This window comes from Capsicum annuum, chromosome 11 (assembly GCF_002878395.1).
Source record: "Capsicum annuum cultivar UCD-10X-F1 chromosome 11, UCD10Xv1.1, whole genome shotgun sequence".
NCBI lineage: Eukaryota > Viridiplantae > Streptophyta > Magnoliopsida > Solanales > Solanaceae > Capsicum > Capsicum annuum.
The window spans coordinates 21150848-21172692 of record NC_061121.1 but is presented as its reverse complement, the minus strand read 5'-3'; the positions used below and the strand labels follow the sequence as shown (position 1 = coordinate 21172692).

Sequence of the window (21845 nt, the reverse complement as noted above, 5' to 3'; positions counted from 1 at the left end):
ATCGAACCCGCACCATCAAGGTGAAAGTTTAGATAGTCAACCAATTGAGCTACTGTTAGAGTATGATCCCTACTGATTACCTATCTGTGGAACAAGTAAGTATACGTGGTTCACAGAAGTAAAAACTGAACACAGTAATTTTTACGTGGAAAACACCCGGCTCAAAAAGGTGTAAAAAACCACGACTTGTACCTCTACAGGATTTAACCCCAATCTTCACTATAACTTTGAGCCTCAATGATCAATACAATTACAAGACTTCTTGTAAACAAGGAATTAAAACTTCTAACTCCTATTACTACAAAAACACAAATCTTCCCAAGATAAGTGTTCCAAAGTCTTCGAGTTCCCTAACTTGAAGACGTGATTCCTAACTCAGCTTATAGAATACTGAGACTAGAACAATTTACTAATTACAACTCAAGAACCTTCCTATTACAAGCAGTCTAAAACATACTAAGTGAGAACTAGGTTCTTCTTCAAGTTGGTGAACGATTTTGCTGATTGTTGATTTTCTTATCAGTGCTTGATCGTTATTTGAATGCATCTTGTCGTCTATATATGCTCCCTCATATGCAGTCCTTTTTCTTCTTTACTTTTATCTTCTGTAGGACTCTTTCAAGTAACTCACTCCTTGTTGTAACCATCTCTCCTTCTTCTAAATTGAGTAGGACTCTTTTGCTTTATCCTTCTGCCTTGTAGACTTCTTGATCTACTCAAACTCTAACTGCTCCAATTATCTTCATATAGACGTGTGAACATCCTTTTCTTATCCATGTGTTGACAGCTTATGTAATAATTTTAGCATATAATGATTTCAGCATGCACACCATATGTCCGAAGCAGTTTCACTTGTATGGACCAGCTTGCACAACATGTTTCATTCGTCTGTCTATCATCAAAACTTCTCATGCCCTAACAAATTTCCCCTTTCTTATGATGACAAACTTATCAGCATATTATTACCAAGAACCTGACATACTCAATAAGAAATTCAATAAAATGATTACAGTAGAATGAAACAGGTTAGATCAGTTGAGTTATAAGCATTGTATAATCTATACTTCCCCCTTTTGACATCATCGAAAAGCTGAGCCAAAAAGTGAAAACCTGTTTAATAATCCACGGTCACTGGGGCTATCACTAAAATAAGCAAGAGTCAGAGCAAGAGATAACTAAGCATTGAATTAAACAGAAGTAGATCAAGTGAGGCAAAAGAGGTCCATTTCATACACAAAAATAGATACAATTATCATTATCCAGTAAGACCAAAAAGAGAAACAAGTTGGACCAAAAAGTAGCAAAGAAGAAAGAAAAAAACTAAGGAACGAAGGAGGAGTTTATTTTGAGAAGGTAGAGGGGATAAAAGAGGTCAACGATTGAATGATAGCAACATTTTCAGTTCTTTCCTTCTCCAAAGTAGCTGTGAGAGAAGCAATTTGAGCTTCAAGAGCCCTCTTTTCATCTTCATGAATAGCCTGGGCAGCCTCCAATGTAGCCTGTGCAACCTCCAGCTCACCCTGCTTTTCCTATAAGGCATTTCGCAACTTCTGCATAGGGTTGTCTGCATATCTCATAGCAGCAGGTAACATAGCATGGTTCACTTGTCCAATCACATCCTTAGTTTTCTGTAAGGACCACACCTTGACAGAGACACGAAAATCATCAAACATAGGGGCAAGCCAAAACTGATAGGGCAGAGCATGACCATTCTTATCTTTGACGAGTACCCTTTGCATATGCTTAATGATGAGTTGGGGAAGGTCTATTGGAATCTCATAATCTAATAGTTCAATTAAGGTAAGATCAAGAATGCTTGTAACTGCCCCTCTCCTGCCTGAGTAAGATCATTTTGTGGATCACATCAAAATACAACTGATAGAGAGAAGACATTTCATTTTTTATCACCCTACGATGAGAAGAAATGAGAGGATTTCCAAAAAAATTTCTGCAGATATCAAGGGCGGATGGAAGATTGTCAAGAGGAGGCCAAGATCCTTTCACATAGTGACCCCAACCTCCAGTAGGAACACTTAGAATTCTACCCAAATCAGCAGGATAAAGATTGATGAGTTTTCCATGAACAGAGGTTGAGATCAATTCCCCAATCGCAACTCCATGTGTATAAAATTCATACACTTCATCTTTTCCAAACCTTCTTTGATGATTACCTTCTGGTTGACCACCCCAAAGTCCCCAATTTGGATACCAAAGTTTCCATATCAGGACCCCCAAAACCAGTGACAACCCTACCTCTTCGTTTCTGAAAATGCAGAACATAGTCTGACTAAGAAGCTTTATCAGCAGGAGTATCAACATTAATATCAACATCAGAATCATCAGGAATAAAAGAAGAAGTGTCAGGAAGATAGTCTGAATCTGAGGCAGATGAGACAGAAGGACCAGGTTTGGGACCTGTTTCTTCGAAAATGACACAGATTTTGGAGAATCTTTAGAAGGAGTAGAGGCTTTTCCAGTAGATACTTTGTCAGTAGAGGCTTTGACAGTGGATTTTGAAGATGAGGAGGCTTTGGGAGTGGGGGGACATTTTACGAGAGAGATATGGTTTTGATGTTTTACCTATGGTATGCTTCTGCTTCAACTTTCTCTTAGAGCGAATGAGAATGTCAGGAGAGGAATCACATGGGGGAAGAGAAGCATTAGGCACGACTCGTTTCTTTTTACTTTCCCTAAGTGCCTCTTCCAAACAAGCATCTTCCTTTTGTTTCCTTCTCCAAGTATGTGGAGTTAGAGATGAAGGGATGACGGGAGAAGAGTGTTCAGGAGTATCATTATCGATATCAATGGCGACAAATGAGGGTTTTTGTTTTAGAGTCGATCTTGACCGTCTAGGAATAAGGTTGGCAATTGGAATGTCATCTCGATCAAGGATTTGAAGAGGAGCTACTGATAGTGGTAAGGGTTTTGGAAAGAGTGAGGGTTTGAAAGAAGAGTGAGAGAAGGGGTGTGGTAAGGTCTTGAAGAATGGGAAATCAGATAGGTTGAGAAGGATTAGGGGTTGGATAAGTGAGGGTAAATTGATGTTTGGGTGGAGAATAAGTTGTGTAGAAGGATTACTGTCAGATTTTGTAGAAGAAAGAGGAAAGAAGGAAGATGCCATAGTATGGTGAATATTCAGAGGTTGAAGGAGAAGTGGAGATAGAAGAGAAAACAAGAGGCGTATTTAAGAAGAGTGAGAAGGAAGTTGAAAGATGAAGGGACTGTGATTTTGGAGAAACGTGCTGATGTAGAGGTTCAGTACGGATGGGAAAGGTCTGGTAGCCTTTTAAAGAAGATGACTGTTGGGTTTTGATGGTTTCAATCATTATAGAAAAAACCATATAGATGACCTGTTTCTCTTAATGCTACTATGGAAAACAATAATCATACCTGTGTTTGATTAGTCCATGACCACTCTTGCCTTGATGATCCATCTATCAAAAAAACAACACATAGATATATCACATTGCTTTAAATCTTGGAATTAGGACACACAACTAAATGTGTAAGACTGAATTAATCAACAATCACTCAGGCATAGCATATTCTAGTCAATCATTGAAGGAGATTTATACAATTTTAATCATCCCCAATGCTAACCTATTTTTTTCAAAATGTTCCCTACTTAAAGACTTAGTGAATATGTCAGCAATTTGTTCCTCAGTTGAACAAAACATAATTGATATATTTTCTTTTTCAACATTGTCTCGAAGGAAGTGATGACGGATATCAATATGCTTAGTTCTTTTATGTTGAACAGGATTTTTGGCTATGTTTATAGCACTTGTGTTATCACAAAAGATGGGAACACAACCTACATCTACCCCAAAATCCAGAAGTTGTTGTTTGATCCATAACAATTGAGCACAACATGACCCAGCAGCAACGTATTCAGCCTCAGCAGTAGACAAAGCTACTGAATTTTGCTTCCTTGTGGACCAGGTAATCAAACATGATCCTAAGAAGTGTGCCATACCTGTAGTGCTTTTCCTGTCCACCAAATATCCTACATAATCAGCATCAGAGTATCCTACCAAATTAAAGTTACTACCTTTGGGATACCATAACCCAAGATCACTAGTTCCTTTCAAATATCTGAAGATTCTTTTTACAAACTTCATATGGGATTCTTTTGGATTAGCTTGAAACCTTGCACACAGTCCTACACTAAACACAATGTCAGGTCTGCTTGCTGTGAGATACAATAAGGACCCTATCATACCTCTATACAGTTTTTGTTCTACATTAGAACCTGTTTCATCCAGATCAAGTTTTGTGGCAGTGGCAATGCGAGTACTTATTTCTTTAGTTTCCTCCATGGAGAATTTCTTGAGAAGCTCTTTGACATACTTTTGTTGATGGATCATTGTCCCAGATGCTGACTGTTTTATTTTAAGACCCAGGAAGTAATTCAACTCCCCCATCATGCTCATTTAAAACTCAGAACTCATGAGTTTAGTAAAGTCATGAGTCATATTAATGTTGGTTGAGCCAAAAATAATGTCATCCACACACACCTGCTGATACAATTCTAAGTGTGTATCAAGAGATTCCAACCAACACAAGAACAACAAGATGAACAACAAAGTGCTAGTGAATCGAAAATGGCCACACACGGCTTCACTAGGCTTGCAACACTTGTTTGAACTAGAAAACTGAGTTTAATAACAAGAACAGCAAAGACAATATTGCTAGTGAATCGAAAGAGCCCCACACGGCTTCACTAGACTTTTATATTCAACAACACAATGTTAACAAGATTTACAAAGAAAGAGATAGAAACTTGACACACAATATTCATTAATCTAAGAACCCTAACAAGAGAAAGGACCCTAAGACTAATAAATATCAATACCAAGTTCTTACTTGGACCAAGAGGAACTCAAAGAACCTCAAGAACCTAGTTTCTAGCCAAGATACAACACTAGTATCACTCTACTAGTGAGAATTTGGTTTTGGCTTCTCTAAATGATGAGAAAGAGAAGTAAAAAATTTACAAGTCTTTGTTTCTTGAATAATAGGAATGAACTAAAGCAAGACTAGCCCTATTACATGGCTTATATAGTCACTTAGAAAGGAGAGACAAAGACCAAATTACCCTTGGCATTTAAGTGGGTGGGTTTGGGGTGTCTTGGTGAGCCTCTTTACATTTTATTAAATATAGGCCCTTAGATGGGCTCACAAGGGCCTCACACATGGCAAAGAATGTGAACAAGGCTTGGAGTCATTGCAACTCACGTGCTTGGCTTCATGTGAAAGGTCTCGAGCTAGGAATTCCTGTATCATCCTCTCCATCTTGAAGGGAATTTGTCCTCAAATTTGGATCATTGCCATCCTCCACCATTTCCACCCGAGATAGATCACACACGTTGAAAGTGTTGTGTACTTGATATTCCGGGGGTAGATCAATTTTGTAGGCATTGTCGTTGATCCTTTCTAATACTTGGAACGGGCCATCAACCTGTGGCATCAACTTAGCATTCCTTTGAGACGGGAATCTATCCTTTCTTAGGTGCACCCACACCCAATCTCCTGGTTCAAGAATGAGATTTCTTCTTCCTTTGTTGGCTTGCCTCGCAACTTCTTGTTTTTTCTTCTCCAACCGCAACCACACCTTCTCATGTAGCTTTTTCATGGCCTCAGCCCATTTGCTTCCATCTAAACTTATCACAAGATCACTTGAAAAAGGGGTTAAATCCAAAGGGGTGAGGGGGTTGATGCCGTATACACACTCAAAGGGTGTCATCCCCGTGCTCGAGTGTATAACACGATTATAAGCAAACTCAATCAATGGTAAGTGCTCCTCCCAAGAAGTAATTTTTCCTTTAACCATGGACCGTAGCATAGACCCTAAGGTCCTATTTACTACTTCCGTTTAGCCATCGGTTTGTGGGTGGCATGAAGTAAAAAACAACAACTTAGTACCGAGTCTACCCCACATGGACTTCCAAAAGTGGCTTAGGAATTTAGAATCCCTATCACTCACTATGGTCCTCGGAACACCATAAAGTTTTAGAACATTATCAACAAACAAAGAGGCTACGCTAGGCACATCATCACATTTAGAACAAGGAATAAAGTAAGCCATCATGGAAAACCGATCCACCACGACAAAAATACTATCCCGCCCCCTTCTAGTCCTCGGCAATCCCAACACGAAGTCCATTGATATGTCAAGATAAGGACGCAAAGGGGTGGACAATGGGGTGTACAACCCGTGGGGTTGGAGCCGTGACTTGGCTCCTTTGTACTCAACACATTGGCCGCAAATCCGGGCCAAATCCTTGTGCATTCTAGGCCAATAAAATTGTTCTTCCAAAATTCTGAGGGTCTTCTCGACCCCAAAATGGCCCATTAGACCGCCATTGTGTGCTTCCCTTACAAATAATTCTCTCCACGAACTTGACGGAACACACAATTGTCTACCTTTAAACAAGTATCCATCAAATTTGGTATAGGGATGGGAACCCCTATCCATAACCCACCTATCCCTTTCCAACTCTTCACTTTTCCTATAGATAAGAGCGAAGTGAGGGTCCTCGGGATATAAAGACTTGAGGCTTTCAAACCCCATCAACTTAGACGACAAAGTAGACACAAGCACATGTTTTTGGGACAAAGCATCGGCAACCACATTGTCTTTACACTTCTTGTATTGAATAACATAAGGGAAAGTTTCAAGAAATTCAATCCATTTGGCATGCCGCCGGTTAAGCTTGCCTTGTGCCCATAGATTCTTCAAGGATTCATGATCCGTTCGGATCACGAATTCTTTAGGCCACAAATAATATTGCCAAGTGGCCAAGGCTCTAATCAAGGCATACAACTCTAAATCATATGTAGAGTAGTTTAGAGTTGCTCCTTTGAGCTTTTCGCTAAAGTAGGCAATAGGCTTCAATTCTTGCATTAAAACCGTGCCTATGCCGACTTTGCTTGCATCACATTCGACCTCAAACGTCTTGTCAAAATTTGGCAATTGTAGCAAAGGGGCCGAGATGAGCATAGCTTTCAAGTCCTCGAAGGCCTTAGCTTGTTCATCTCCCCACTTGAAAGGCCGATCGTTTTTAATCACTTTGGTCAAGGGGGCAGCAATGGTGCTAAATCCTTTGAAAAAAACGTCTATAAAAACTAGCCAACCCAATTTAAGCTTCTCACTTTACCTACGGTTTTGGGAGTTGGCCAATTTTTAATGGTGTCAATCTTAGATTCATCCACTTCGACCCCTCTTGAGCTCACCACAAACCCAGGAAATACAACCTCATGGACACCAAAAGAACACTTTTCTAGATTAGCATATAACTTTTCCTTTCGGAGGACATCACACACACATTGTAAATGCTTTACATGCTCATCTAAGAACTTACTATACACCAATACATCATCAAAATAAACAACAACAAACTTTCCGATAAATGGCTTCTTCACATGATTCATTAGCCTCATGAAAGTACTTGGACCGTTTGTTAGGTCGAATGGCATAACCATCCATTTATAGAGACCGAATTTGGTCTTGAAGGCGGTTTTCCATTCATCACCCGGTTGCATACAAATTTGGTGATAGTCACTCCTCAAATCAATTTTAGAAAACAAACATGAACCACTCAATTCATATCAAGCATATCATCTAACCTAGGAATAGGGTGACGATATTCTACCGTTATCTTGTTAATGGCTTGGCAATCAACACACATATGCCAAGTCCCATCTTTCTTGGGAACTAGTAGCACCGGAATCGCACAAGGGCTCATACTCTCCTTGATATATCCTTTGTTGAGGAGTTCCTCAACTTGGCGTTTCAATTCCTTGGTATCCATCGGGTTGCTCCTATAAGCCGATTTGTTGGGAAATTATGAACCCAGCACAAAATCTATTTGGTGCTCAATTCCCCAAAGTGGGGGCAATTCTTGCGGTAATTTCTTTGGGAAGACATCCTCGTAATCCTACAAAACATGAGAAATAGGAGGAGAAATGGAAATGTTAGTGGCGTTAGTGTTAAAACAATGAGCCAAGAGAAACATCGGAGTATCCTCGTCATGATCCACAAATAATTCTTTCCTCCTAGCCATCATCACCACACTTCCTTGCCCCTTAGAAATTAGGAGCCCCTCGGTTTCCCCTACTCCCTCACTCTCGGGTTCCCCTCTTTTTCCCTCAGTCTCGGCCTTCTTTCCCTTTTCCCTCAATTCCCACATCTTTTAGTATAATTCATTCACTTGGGAAGGCAATAATGGATGAAGAGCGACCTTTCGGCCATCCTTCTCAAGTGTATACCGATTGGACCTTCCATCATGTTTGGTCGACCTATTGTATTGCCAAGGACTTCCTAACAACAAGTGACAAGATTGCATTGGTATCACATCACAAAGCACCTCGTCATGGTAGTTGGCTACCTTAAAACATATCACACATTGCCTTGTGACCTTTAACTCGCCGCATTCATTCAACCATTGCAACTTGTAAGGACTAGTGTGAGGTGTAGTCGGCAATTTCAAGAAGTTCACCATTGCAACACTAACCACATTTGCACAACTTCCACTATCTATCACCATATTACACACACTTCCCTTCACAAAACATTTAGTATGGAATAAATTCTTCCGTTGGCTAGGTTCATCTATCGCCTTACTAATCATGGCACGCCTCACTACAAAGTTTGGAACCACGCACTCCCCTTCTTGTGGATAAGCATCCTCACAATCATCATCATGTGGCTCATTTTTGAGTTTCTCTCCATCTTGAGACTCAGCCTCATTCTCTTCTTTTTCAAGACCCACTTCCTCACCAAGGTAATACAATCTCCCTTCCCTTAGGATCACATTGCGCCGGTTTGGACATTCATTGGCTTTATGTCCCCAACCTTGGCACTTGAAACATTGGAACCCTTTAGGATTAGGATACTTGTGAGCTTCTTGTCGGGGAGGAAATTTATGGACTGTTTTAGGCTCGGACAGCCTTGTAGTGGCGGGTTGGTCCTTGTTTTTGGGCTAACCCGAAGATGGTTGAACCATATCTTTGCTCCTCGGCTAACCCGAGGTTGATGGACCCTTTGCCTTGAATGACGACCTCTCTTTAATCTCCCTTTCAATCTCAAGAGCTGCTTGAAAAATCCCTTCAACGGTATCAAACTTGTGAAGCGTCAAATGAGTGTAGATCTCTTTGTTTAACCCACACTTGAATCGAATGATGTCATGGCCAATTTGTTCCCCCCGATGATCAAGCTTCAACATGAGTTGTTGAAAATCGTCATAGGATGCCATAACACTTCGATTACCTTGTCGCAAATTGTACAACCTAGCAAGCAACTCATGACGATAACTTTCGGGAAGATACCGTTGCCTCATTAGGTACCTCAATCGAAACCATGGTGGTGGTTGTCCCTCTACCAACTCGTTGCCGAACCGATTGACGTATTCCTACCAAGTATTAGCATAGCCTTCAAAATAAGCTATGGTATAACAACTCTTCTTCTCCTCCAAGATATCATTCACTTGAAACACTTTATCACACGCCGACTCCCAAGCAAGATACACCTCGAGGTCACTTTCACCCTTAAAGGTAGGTAGGCTCAATTTGATGGTATTGATGCCTACGTCTCTCTTTAGGTGTCGGTTTTCCCTTTATCCATACCCTCGGCATCTCTTTGGATCCACACGACCTCTTCTCATCTCTCCCTCCCTTATGTAGGCATCGTCAAAGGCTCCATACCCTTCATAATCCTCTCTACCGTATTCCTCAAGGTGGACGGGACGATTTTGGACATTTGGAACTTGATTTGGAGGAATTGGATTTTGTGGAGGTGGTGGTCTTTGGTTTAGTGAAGCTTGGAAGGGGGGTTCGGATTTTGTGGAGGCATTTGACGTTCGAGTAACTCTTGCGGAACTTGAGACATTTGGGAATGGGTTGGTCTATTGGAGTCTCGGTTTAGAGGGTTATAACTGGTTTGGCTTGCGGCATTTAGTGGAGCTAGTGAAGGATTTGGCAATTGTGTCCATGTTTTGGGAGTAACGGTGGCGGAGGAGTTTTTATCATGTCCACTTGACGAAACATGTTGAGGAGTAGAAGGACGAGAGTTCCTTTGTCTCTCCACTTGTTCTAACCTCCCACTAATAGTTGTCACTTCTCCCCTTATGGCTCCCACTTCCGCACTCAACCTTTCAAGAGCTCGGGTCATAGCCTCAAGAGTGACCCTCATATTCTCCATTTCATTAGAATCCACAATTTGAGACATGATTCCCTCCACTATCAAGGTATCACTTACACAAGCAACAAACAAGTTAGTTTAAAATCCCTCTCCTCACTCACACTCTCTTGGTTCACTCACACTCAAGTTCCACAAGAGTTGTAGATTGGCTAGGAACCCGTGAATCCGTAAGGTATGAGTATGCTCTTGCCCAGAACGGATTCTTGTTTGAAACTCAAAGAATTCTCGTCGGACTAGATCCAAGAGTTACAACGTATTCAAATGACAAAAGCATACAAACAAACGTTGACACGAACACAAGGTTTCAAGTGACGAATTTACAAGCTAGTAGGAATGTACTAGTTTGTTAATTAGTTCTCAAGTCAATTAGAGGAAACTAGGAATCAATAAATAGAAACTAGAACATCCAAATTTGAGCTTAATTATCACATGAACAGTAACTAGGGTGACGTGGCAGCATGTCAATGGATGCGGGACCACATAAATAGTTCATCAACTAGAAGTCTTAGTCCCCTTAGATCTTTTGTAATGGATGACTTGTTATTGGGATGGAAAACAAAAAGTGTTGTAACATTTTTCAAACCCCTTTTTTTTTTCTTTTTTTTTCAAACTCAAAAGGTGATGTTTGACCTCACTAGTCCCACATGACAAGGTTCCTTGTTTTAAGAAAAAGTGGTTGTCAAGTCTTGAAAAGGTGATGTTGGCAAGTCTTCTCACAAATAATTTTCAATTTTGTCTTACAACCTTTTTGGATCTATTTATCTTTATAGAAGTTAAGACATAAGATGAGGAGAAGTTTAGGATGAACACAACATCAACACCTTCAAGAACACAACAACAATACACCACAATGGTCAAGAACACAACAACAATACACCACAATGGTCACTTCCAAGATTTTTTTTTCACAACACAATTCTCTTTTTCATTAAGCTCAACTTTAGATTTAGACACCCTTTGTGTTGATGAGAAAGAAACCAACACAAGAAACAACTAAACAAGTAAAACTTTTGTAGATCTACAACCAATTTTTTTACCAAAATGTTCAAGAACACACTTTTTGGTAAGAGCTTTCCAAGATTGTTTTTGTAAGAACAAAACCTAACCTTGAGCTTTGATACCAAATGATACAATTCTAAGTGTGTATCAAGAGATTCCAGCCAACACAAGAACAACAAGATGAACAACAAAGTGCTAGTGAATCGAAAATGGCCACACACATCTTCACTAGGCTTGCAACACTTGTTTGAACTAGAAAAGTGAGTTTAACAACAAGAACAACAAAGAAAATATTGCTAGTGAATCGAAAGAGCCCCACACGGCTTCACTAGACTTTTATATTCAACAACACAAAGTTAACAAGATTTACAAAGAAAGAGATAGAAACTTGACACATAATATTCATTAATCTAAGAACCTTAACAAGAGAAAGGACTCTAAGACTAATAAATATATCAATACCAAGTTCATACTTGGACAAAGAGAACTCAAAGAACCTCAAGAACCTAGTTTCTAGCCAAGATACAACACTAGTATCACTCTACTAGTGAGAATATGGTTTTGGCCTCTCCAAATGATGAGAAAGAGAAGTCAAAAATTTACAAGTCTTTGTTTCTTGAATAATAGGAATGAACTAAAGCAAGACTAGCCCTATTACATGGCTTATATAGTCACTTAGAAAGGAGGGACAAAGACCAAATTACCCTTGGCATTTAAGTGGGTGGGTTTGGGGTGTCTTGGTGGGCCTCTTTACATTTTATTAAATATAGGCCCTTAGATGGGCTCACAAGGGCCTCACACATGGCCAAGAATGTGAACAAGGCTTGGAGTCGTTGCAACTCATGTGCTTGGCTTCGTGTGAAAGTTCTCGAGCTAGGAATTCGCGTATCACCTGCACAACTGACAAATCCTTTCTACTAGTTTTTAAGAAAAGGGTATTGTCAATTTTACCTCTAGTGTGTCCATGCTCCAGCAGAAACTTTGATAATCTCTTATACCAGGCCCTTGGTTCTTGTTTCAACCCATACAAAGCCTTATTCAGCTTGTACACATGATCTGGAAACTCTCTACTTTCAAATCCTGGAGGTTGCTTCACATAAACCTCTTCTTTGAGAATGCCATTTAGGAATGCACTCTTCACATCCATCTGGTACAAAATAAACTCCATGTAAAAGACAAAGGCAACCAGCAATCTTATGGCTTCAAGTTTTGCTACAGGAGCAAAATTCTCATCAAAGTCAATTCCTTCTTCTTGGTTGTATCCTTGAACCACTAGTCTTGCCTTGTTTCTTGTGACTGTTCCATGCTCATCAACTTTATTTCTGTACACCCATTTAGTCCCAATGACTGATCTATCTTTTGGAAGAGGAACTAAATGCCATACTTTGCTTCTCTCAAACTGATTCAATTCATCCTGCATGGCTATGATCCAATCAACATCAAGCAATGCCTCACTTAATTTCTTTGGCTCTATTTCTGACAGGAATGCCTTGAATGCACACATGCTTCTCAATCCAGATCTTGTGGTAATTCCAGAAGTGAGATTAGTAAGTACATTCTCAATGGGGTGCGAACCTTGATACTTGTATCCTTTTGGGATCAAGCCTAGTGAGTTGCTTGGATCACTGCTAATGTTCTGATGTGAAGTAGTTGATGGCTCAGTTCCCCCTAACACTGTGCCTTCAGCTTCAGTTCCCCCTGTGAAAGTGCCCCCAAGTTTAACTACTTCAGTCGATGGAATATGTTGTGTAACCTGTTCCTCAGTGTCGCTTTCTTCCTGCAGGTTAGTATTAACACAAAACTCATTAAAAATCACATGCATGCTTTCTTCAACACAGTTAGTTCTGTTGTTCAAAACTCTGTAAGCCTTACTATGAAGTGAATAACCTAAAAAGATTCCCTCATCACTTTTGACATCAAATTTTCCCAAATTATCCTTGCCATTATTATGTATGAAACATTTGCAACCAAAAGTTCTAAAGTGAGAAATGTTAGGCTTTCTACCTTTTAGTAATTCATAGGGAGTCTTTTCTAACATGGTTCTGATTATGCATCTGTTTGTGATATATGCTGCAGTACTTATTGCCTCAGCCCATAGGTATTTGGCAATATTTGCTTCAAGCATCATTTTTCTAGCCATATCTTCCAAGGTTCTGTTCTTTCGTTCCACCACTCCATTTTGTTGTGGAGATCTAGGAGCTGAGAAGTTATGATCTATTCCATTTGATGAAAAAAATCTAAGAATTTTGCATTCTCAAATTCTGTTCCATGGTCATACCTTATGGAAACTAATGAAGTGCCCAGTTTCTTTTCTATTTTCTTAATAAAGATTTCAAAGACATCAAAGGCATCTTCTTTAGAGGCTAGAAACAAAGACCAGGTGAACCTGGAATAATCATCAACAATTACAAAAATATACCTTTTTCCATCTCTGTTTTGTTGTCTCATTGGTCCACACAAGTCCATATGAACCAGGTCAAGACATTTGGTAGTGCTAACATGGATCTTTGACTTGAAAGAGGATTTTACCTGCTTCTCCCTTACACATCCACTACATAACTTTTCTTCCTTAAACTTGGTCTTTGGTAGTCCCAATACCTTGTCTTTGGAGGAAAGTATGTTCAGTTATTTCAGACTTGCATGTCTAAGTCTTTTGTGCCAAAGGAGGGGATCGGTTTCTATTGTACTTAAACAAGTCAACTCAGGTCCTGGTATTGCCATTATGTATGCTTTGTAAACATTCCTGTATCTCCTTGCAGTAAGCACAATTTCTTTGGTGTCCATCCTTTTAACTTTAACACCTGCAGCAGTGAAAATTACTTTATTACCTTTGTCACACAATTCTGAAATGCTTAGCAGGTTATGCTTCAGTCCTTCCACAAGATAAACATCCTCCACAACTTTTGACTCAGATGAGCTAATTTTTCCAATTCCAGTTATGATTCCCCTTTTTTCATTTCCAAAAGAGACTCCCCCACCATCTATTTTGGAGAGTGAAAGGAACTTTTTCTTGTCACCAGTCATATGTCTTGAGCAAGCACTATCTAGGTACCAGTGCCTTTTGTTTCCCTTCACCTTCTCCTGCACAAGAAATCAATGGTTAGACTTAGGAACCCAGACAATCTTGGGTCCCGTTTTATTAGTAAAAGGATGAATTAAATTCCTTCTAGTCCAAGCAGGAAGCAAGTAGACTGACTTGTTTCTCAGACTAATTTTAGTGTTTGTTTTCTTGGTCTGAGAAAGTTTGGTTGCCAGGTTCAAACTTCGATATCTGCTTTTAGCAGCCATAGTAGGATGTCCAAGATTGCTACAAATATAGCATAAGTCTTGAAGATTATCAGCTTCTTTATAAAAACCCAAGCCTGCTTTTTCATTGTGATTTCTTTTACCAAGCTGATGAACAATTCTTGAAGAATTTGTCTATCTGTTTGACTTTTCTAGATCCAATTTTAATCTTGCTACCTCTTGACTCATCTTATCCATCTTTTCAGTCAAGTCATAGCATTCTTATTTGTACTTAGTTAACTCAAGTTCAGCATTTTCTTGTTCTTTACTTATGGCCTTTTTCCCATGGTCAGTGAGAGTCAGTTTAAGGATTTCAGACTTAAGATCATTATTTGAGGACTCAAGTAGTGTAATTTGTTCCTTGAGAGTGCAATTTTCTTTGTCAACATTTTGCTTGCAAACTTTCAAGTCAATGAAATCAAATTTAAGACTTGCAAGATTGTTGAACAATTCACCCCTATCAGAAGTTAATTCTTGAAAATTTTCAATTAAATCACTCATCAAGGAAACAAGTTTAATTTTAAAAAAAAAATGCAGTTTTTTTTAGTTCAAGTAAACTTACCTCAGAAGCATCATCATCTTCTTCCTCAATATCTGAGTCTCCAAAAGCCATAAATGTTGACTCATCAACTCCATCATCGTCATTATCAGAGGCAAATCCCCATGCAGCTATCATGGCATGTTCTTCCTTTTTCCTTCCTCTTGGTCTTTTGTTCTTTTTCAACTCTTTCCTTCCTCCATTCTATTTCCCAGAGAGGACATTCTCTGATCTAATGATCAGTCTTTCCACACTTGCAACATCCATTTGAATTGTCATTGGAATGCTTCTTGCTACCTATTCCCTTCTTCTTCTTAAAAAACTTGCAGAAGTTTTTTGTTATGAAGGCAATTTATTCCTTATCCAGTTCAATCTCTTCATCACTATCAGAAGCCTTCAAGGCCAGGATTTTTTCAGAAGCCTTATGTTCCTTAATGCCATCAACTTCCATTTCATAGGTTCTTAAATTCCCTACTAGTTCATCCAAAGTCATACCTGTGAGATCCTTATTTGCTTCCCTAATTGCAGTGACTTTAACATTCCATTTTGACTTTGGTAGCACCCTCAGAACCTTCTCTACTTGTTAGAGTAGTAAGTCTTGTCATCATATCATGTAAGGATTTATTTTCCTTCATCTTAAACGCTTCATATTCAGTAAAAAAGGAGAGAGATCTTGAATTTCCTTACCTGAGAGGTACCTTCATGGGCATTTACTAAGGCATCCCACATTTGCTTAGCAGTGGTACAGGTAGATATTCTATTGTATTTAGCAGGTCCTAGACTACACTGGGATATTCTTTGCCTTAGCATTTTTCTTTAAAGCCAAAAGATCATCAGCAGTAAACTCACTCCTTATTTTCTTGACTTGCACACCATTTTCTGTCTTCATAGGGATAGTAGGACCTTCAGTAATCCTATCCCATAATTCATAGCCTTCTCCTTGAATAAGCATCTCCATCCTGGCTTTCCACCAGATGAAATGAGTACCATCAAAGAGTAGGGGTCTAGTAGTGGATTGACCTTCACCGTGACCATTAGGAGGTGCGGAATTCATCATAATAATCTGATCTTAGGTGCAAACCTTATTTAAGACAACCGGCTTTGATACTATTTGTTAGAGTATGATCCCTACTGATTGCCTATCTGTGGAACAAGTAAGTATACGTGGTTCACATAAGTAAAAACTGAACACAGTAATTTTTACGTGAAAAACACCCAACTCAAAAAGGTGTAAAAACCACGACCTGTACCTCTATAGGATTTAACCTCAATCTTCACTATAACTTTGAGCCTCAACGATCAACACAATTACAAGACTTCTTGTATACAAGGAATTAAAACTTCTAACTCCTATTACTACAAAAACACAAATCTTCCCAAGATAAGTGTTCCCAATTCTTCGAGTTTCCTAACTTGAAGATATGATTCCTAACTCAGCTTATAGAATACTAAGACTAGAACAATTTACTCATTACAACTCAAGAACCTTCCTATTACAAGCAGTCTAAAACATACTAAGTGAGAACTAGGTTCTTCTTCAAGTTGGTGAACGATTTTGCTGATTGTTAATTTTCTTATCAGTGCTTGATCGTTATTTGAATGCATCTTTTCGTCTATATATGCTCCCTCAGATGCAGTCCTTTTTCTTCTTTACTTGTATCTTCTGTAGGACTCTTTCAAATAACTCACTCCTTGTTGTAACCATCTCTCCTTCTTCTAAATTGAGTAGGACTCTTTTGCTGTATCTTTCTGCCTTGTAGACTTCTTGATCTACTCAAACTCTAACTGCTCCAATTATCTTCATAGCCGTGTGAACATCCTTTGCTTATCCATGTGTTGACAGCTTATGTAATAATTTTAGCATGTAATGATTTCAACGTGTACTCTATATGTCCGAAGCAGTTTCACTTGTATGGACCAGCTTGCACAACATGTTTCATTCATCTGTCTATCATCAAAACTTCTCATGCCCTAACAGCTACTAAGATTACCCAAGTAATAAATTGTTGATGGCAAGGGGAATCAAGTTTTCATCATTTTTTATTTTCATTGGTTCACATTAACTTTGGTGTTTGAAACAGTGATACTGAAAAAAGAAATTTCCTAACCATAAGAACTTTTAGTTATTAATTAAGAGGGTAGTCATACTTTCAACTGTATATCCTCAGATTGCTCTAATATTGTGTGGTAGTTGAGAAGCTTTTGTTGGGTAATGCCAAAATGCTACCTATGGTGAGGCCCAGGTGATGTCCCTGAGTTGGAAGCATGATCAATAAAGTGTCCTTTTGCTATCAGCTATTCATAACAGCTTATCAATGAGGTCAACGTATGTGAACCAAACGTTATGCATTAAGAGACAAGTGTATGCTTTAATTTGTATTAAAATGCTTTATTAGGGTAGTCCTAGGCATTTTTCTGCTAACAAAGTTTGCTCCATAGAACGTACAACTTTCTATCATTAACAAGGATTGACGTCACACTACCGCCCGTGTCGTGTAATTCCATATTGAACTTAATACAATAATAGGTAGGCCGTTAGCTCCAGTTTAAATTTAAATCTTGCCAACTGTGAAAAACACAACAGTTTTTTGCAAAAAAGATATCTTCATCAGAAGAAATGTTGGTGTTTTAACAGTGCTTAATTAGTTTTGTATAGAATGATTTTATGCATATGGTTTCGGCAAAGAGCTACTAACATTTACATTGCAAGAGCTAGTTAACAGCGAACTGAATTCGATATCAGTGTCTTAATCAACCATCAACATGATACAAGAAGAAGTTCCAGTAATTAAGGAGTTGGAAAAAAGACCTTTATTATTCCATTGAAAGAGAGAATCAAGAATCACCTATTCAATTCGATAGAATTGCACAAGTGAAATCATCATTCACAAGCTTGATAATGGCATCTCGAAACCTATAATAATCCTCTATAGTGTTGTAAACTTGATGGGAGATCCTAGCATAACCTGTTATTGGATTCACCTGTTGGAATAGAAATAATCACAGCGTCAAGGAAACTATACTAAAAGAAGCAGGCATAAAATTCAATACAATTTTGTTGAGTGACAAATCCTAACATTACCTCCCCTTCTAATGGCGCCCTGTAGTATATCGGAACCTCAACCTTGAACGTAACCCTCAAATGAGTCCTCAAATTCAAAGCATCTTTATTACCAGATATCCCTAAACACGCAGGCATTCCCACCATTGCCATACTCGAACACATTTCTATTGGCGTCCCCAACTCTGTCCCCCACGCCTTCACCAACATCTCCGCCATTTCAACCACCATATCACAATTTCTTTTCCTTATCCCTTCAATCCCGCCTTCAAACCTGTTGACAAACTCAACTACCTCCGGAATCACTAATTGTGCACTATAATCCCTCGTCCCAATCCAAGCACTCTCAATTGCCAATCCGTTCCCATACTCAACTGATACAACCGGATGATGCACATTTGAACCCTTATCCGATCTCTTACAGTACAAAAACGCAGCTGAAGGTGGTGTAAAAAACCACTTATGCAAATTACTTGTATAAAAATCCGCTCCAATATCTCTCACATCTATCTCAACATTTCCAATGGCATGAGCGCCATCGACGAAAATAACATCAACACCATCATTTCTACACATCTGAACAAGTTCTTTGACAGGTATAACAACACTAGGCATAGAAGTAATATGATCAATAACAGCTAACCTAATCTTTCCTCCATTCATTTTCGCCCTTTTAAGCGCTTGATCAAATTCACTAACAATCTCTTCATTCGAACACAACGGGAAAGGCAAATGTACCTCAATTACCCTTCCTCCCGCACGTGCAAAGTACGCGTGCACAGAACTTTTAACCGAACCGTATGCATAATGTAGCATAACTGCTGCATCACCAGGTTGAAACTGGGAAGAAAAGAATGACCATGTAATATGTTGGAGAACAACAGCAGCTGCAGTAGTAGCATTATCAACGATGGATATTTCATCAACGTTTTCAGCGTTGACTATGGATTGGATTAATTTACGTGAGTTGAGCATTGATGATTTTAATGTGTTGAAGTAGAAGTGGTCAGGTTGTTGAAGGAACTGGAGTTGGTATTGTTGTTGTGCTGAGATTATGGATTTTGGGCATGAGCCGAAACTCCCGTTGTTTATTCGGGCTATAGTGGGGTCATGGTGTGAGAACTCGGCTTCGATTTCGGCTTCGGTGATGGATTTTGTGGTGGAAGACATGGTGGAACCAAGGGGATACTTCTTTTCTTCAAACAGAACGAAAAGAGATAGAATCAGCCAGATTGGTAAAACTACTTTTTAGAACATTTCTTAATGTTGAAGCTATTCACGAACGTGAGAAGCAGATGAGTAGAAACAAAAAGAGATAGAATCAGGTTATTCTTGAAATACCTTTTAGAACATTTCACAATCTTCCGGCTATTCACAGAACGTGAGAAGTAGATGATCAGAAATAAAAAGAGAGAGAATCATGTCGAGTCTCAATATACCTCTCTAAATATTTCATAATGTTTCAACTATTCACTAAAGTTAGTTTTGTTGGTATAGATCAAGGAAGAGTTGAATAAACTCTATTCACAAACAGACCAAATAAAAAATTGTCTTTCTTAAAGTCGAAGTGATGCAGAGGTGACATACTTTGAGATAATAAACTCGAAACTTTCAATTTGTTGTACTATTTTAGTTATACTATATTCAAGAAACTCACTAATAATGACATTTGAAAGTAAGAGAAATTTTGTCGATAATAATAATAAACTATTCTGTCAGTTTCTCGATAAATTCAATTATGACATTTTAAAATGCTTGTATGACATGGAAACGACAGGCATTAATGGAAGAAGACAAAACTTGCACTAAGAAAATACTTCCTCCCTTTAAAAAAAAATTACCTACTTTCTTTTTAATTGATTTCAAAAAAAATATTTTTTTTGATAATATTTTAATTTTAATTTTTCATATGTCATGTTTAGAATCACAAAATTAAAAGACATTTTGATATATTTGACACAACTTTAATTTAAGGTCATAAATTTAAAACTCTTCTTTATTTTTTGAAATTTTATATCAAATTGAAGTAGTTCATTCTTTTTAAAACGGAACAAATAATAACTTATCTTGAAACATTACTTGGTGGACGGAGTAAACAAATTTTATTTGGCACTATGTGCAGCAAAATATTTTATTCGTCTCAATTTTGTATTATAAAAAAAAGTAAGTTGGATGAATTAATAGGGTATTTAGATAAACTTCTTTTTAAGTGATTTAAAAATTAAAATTAAATAGTAACCTATTTTTTATTTTTGATTTTTTTTTTATATTTTTAAAGTCAAAAGTGAAGTGCTTAAAATTTTTCTTTTTTTTTTTTTTTCAAACAGCTTCACATATAAATAAGTGAAAATAAGTCAATCCAAACACTATCTAAAGCTCCCGTTGCTTAATCCGTGACCTCTTGATCACATGGAGATAACTTTATCAGTTACTTCAAGGCCCTCCTTCTCTCAATTTATATTATTGCAACTTGAAATTTAAGAGTAATTTTTTTTAATTTTACTTAATTCATAATGTTTAAGTGGGTATAAAAAATACAATTGAAATATATTTATTTGATTTTTAAAATTAAAATTTCACCCCATAAATTAAGACAAATAAAATAATTCGCATTGATTACATCATCCATTGAAAGATACTCCGCTGAGATGCCTCCACATTCATTATTAGTCTCTTTGGATGTGATTTCAAATTAATGAATTATGACTTGAAGTCACGTTGATTTAAAGTTAGAAATTTTATTGGAAATTTCATAATTTATGTAAACTATTAAAATTTTCTCATCTCTTATATAATCTTACCAACTAGTATCAAAGAAAAAAAAAAATTGAACTTCCTAAAAGTTTTAAATATTAGTGGGCGCAAATGACAATTAAAGGTATTTAAAAGGAAAAAATACATAACGTAGCATATTAAGTATTAAATTACAAAAAATAACAACACTTTTATCAGATTACATTTGTAGCATATATATGTATTTGTATTTTTGTAGCAATAGTTTACAAAAATACAAAATATATATCGACCATAAGAGCAGTAAAAATCATATGTTTTTATATTTTTATAGCAACAGTTTACAACAATATAAAATACAACTTGTTATATTATGTAATTATAAAACTGTTGCTATGAAACTCATAATTAAGGAGATAAATATGTTATTTCTTATTTTTGCCCTATTTAAAATGGTTGGCTATACTTGTGAAATACACACTCTATCCAACTCATTAAGTTACCACTAAGGGTATTAAGTGAGTCAGGCTGGGTCAACTCAAAATCGGCCCATTAAATTTATTCGGGTTGTGGGTCGGGCTGGGTCAACTCGAAATCGACCCATTAAATTTATTCGAGTTGTGGACCGGGCTGGGTCCGGGTTGGGATTAAGTGGGTCGGGCCGGGCTGAGCTCAACAGTAAAATTTTTAAAAATAACCCTAATCCGACCCACTTAACCCAACTCGGTCAAACACACCTAAACTCGGTCAAATCCGGTTAAAAATTCGATCAAAAATAAAAAAAAAAAATTCAATATATACTATACATACCGATCTATATACATTTTAAATACGTTATACAATATATATACACTATACATATAGTATATACTACATTAGAATTTAAAAAATATATACATATATACACAATTACACATATATACACACCATTCAATGTATATGTACTACTTTAAAGTTTAAATAGAATATACTACAATATATATACATTAACTATATATATATATATAGTTATATATATATAACTATAT

General features: G+C 37.7%; 1 protein-coding gene across 3 annotated transcripts; it reads right to left on the bottom strand.

Annotated features, from left to right (window-relative positions):
• Positions 1 to 838: 838 nt before the first annotated feature.
• Positions 839 to 19683, bottom strand: LOC107870915 (probable L-cysteine desulfhydrase, chloroplastic). 3 transcript variants are annotated; one of them, XM_016717609.2, is made up of 3 exons: positions 18106 to 19676; positions 17870 to 18005; positions 839 to 973 (listed from the first exon to the last, which is right to left on the bottom strand). In XM_016717609.2, exons 1-2 carry the CDS (start codon positions 19252 to 19254, stop codon positions 17874 to 17876), a joined length of 1281 nt encoding a protein of 426 aa, XP_016573095.1. In that variant the 5' UTR covers positions 19255 to 19676; the 3' UTR covers positions 839 to 973; positions 17870 to 17873. The 3 variants fall into 3 exon arrangements, with proteins under 3 accessions (XP_016573095.1, XP_016573097.1, XP_047255579.1); XM_016717611.2 differs by lacking the exon at positions 839 to 973 and having other exon boundaries at positions 17740 to 18005; positions 18106 to 19280; positions 19426 to 19677; XM_047399623.1 differs by lacking the exon at positions 839 to 973 and having other exon boundaries at positions 17740 to 18005; positions 18106 to 19683.
• Between the last annotated feature and the right edge of the window lie 2162 nt (positions 19684 to 21845).

Coding starts and splice junctions, on each gene's coding strand:
- LOC107870915 (XM_047399623.1), bottom strand. CDS start 19,254: ATGTCTTCCACCACAAAATCCATCACCGAAGCCGAAATCGAAGCCGAG. Junction 18,006..18,105: donor GGGCGCCATTAGAAGGGGAG/GTAATGTTAGGA, acceptor CTATTCCAACAG/GTGAATCCAATAACAGGTTA.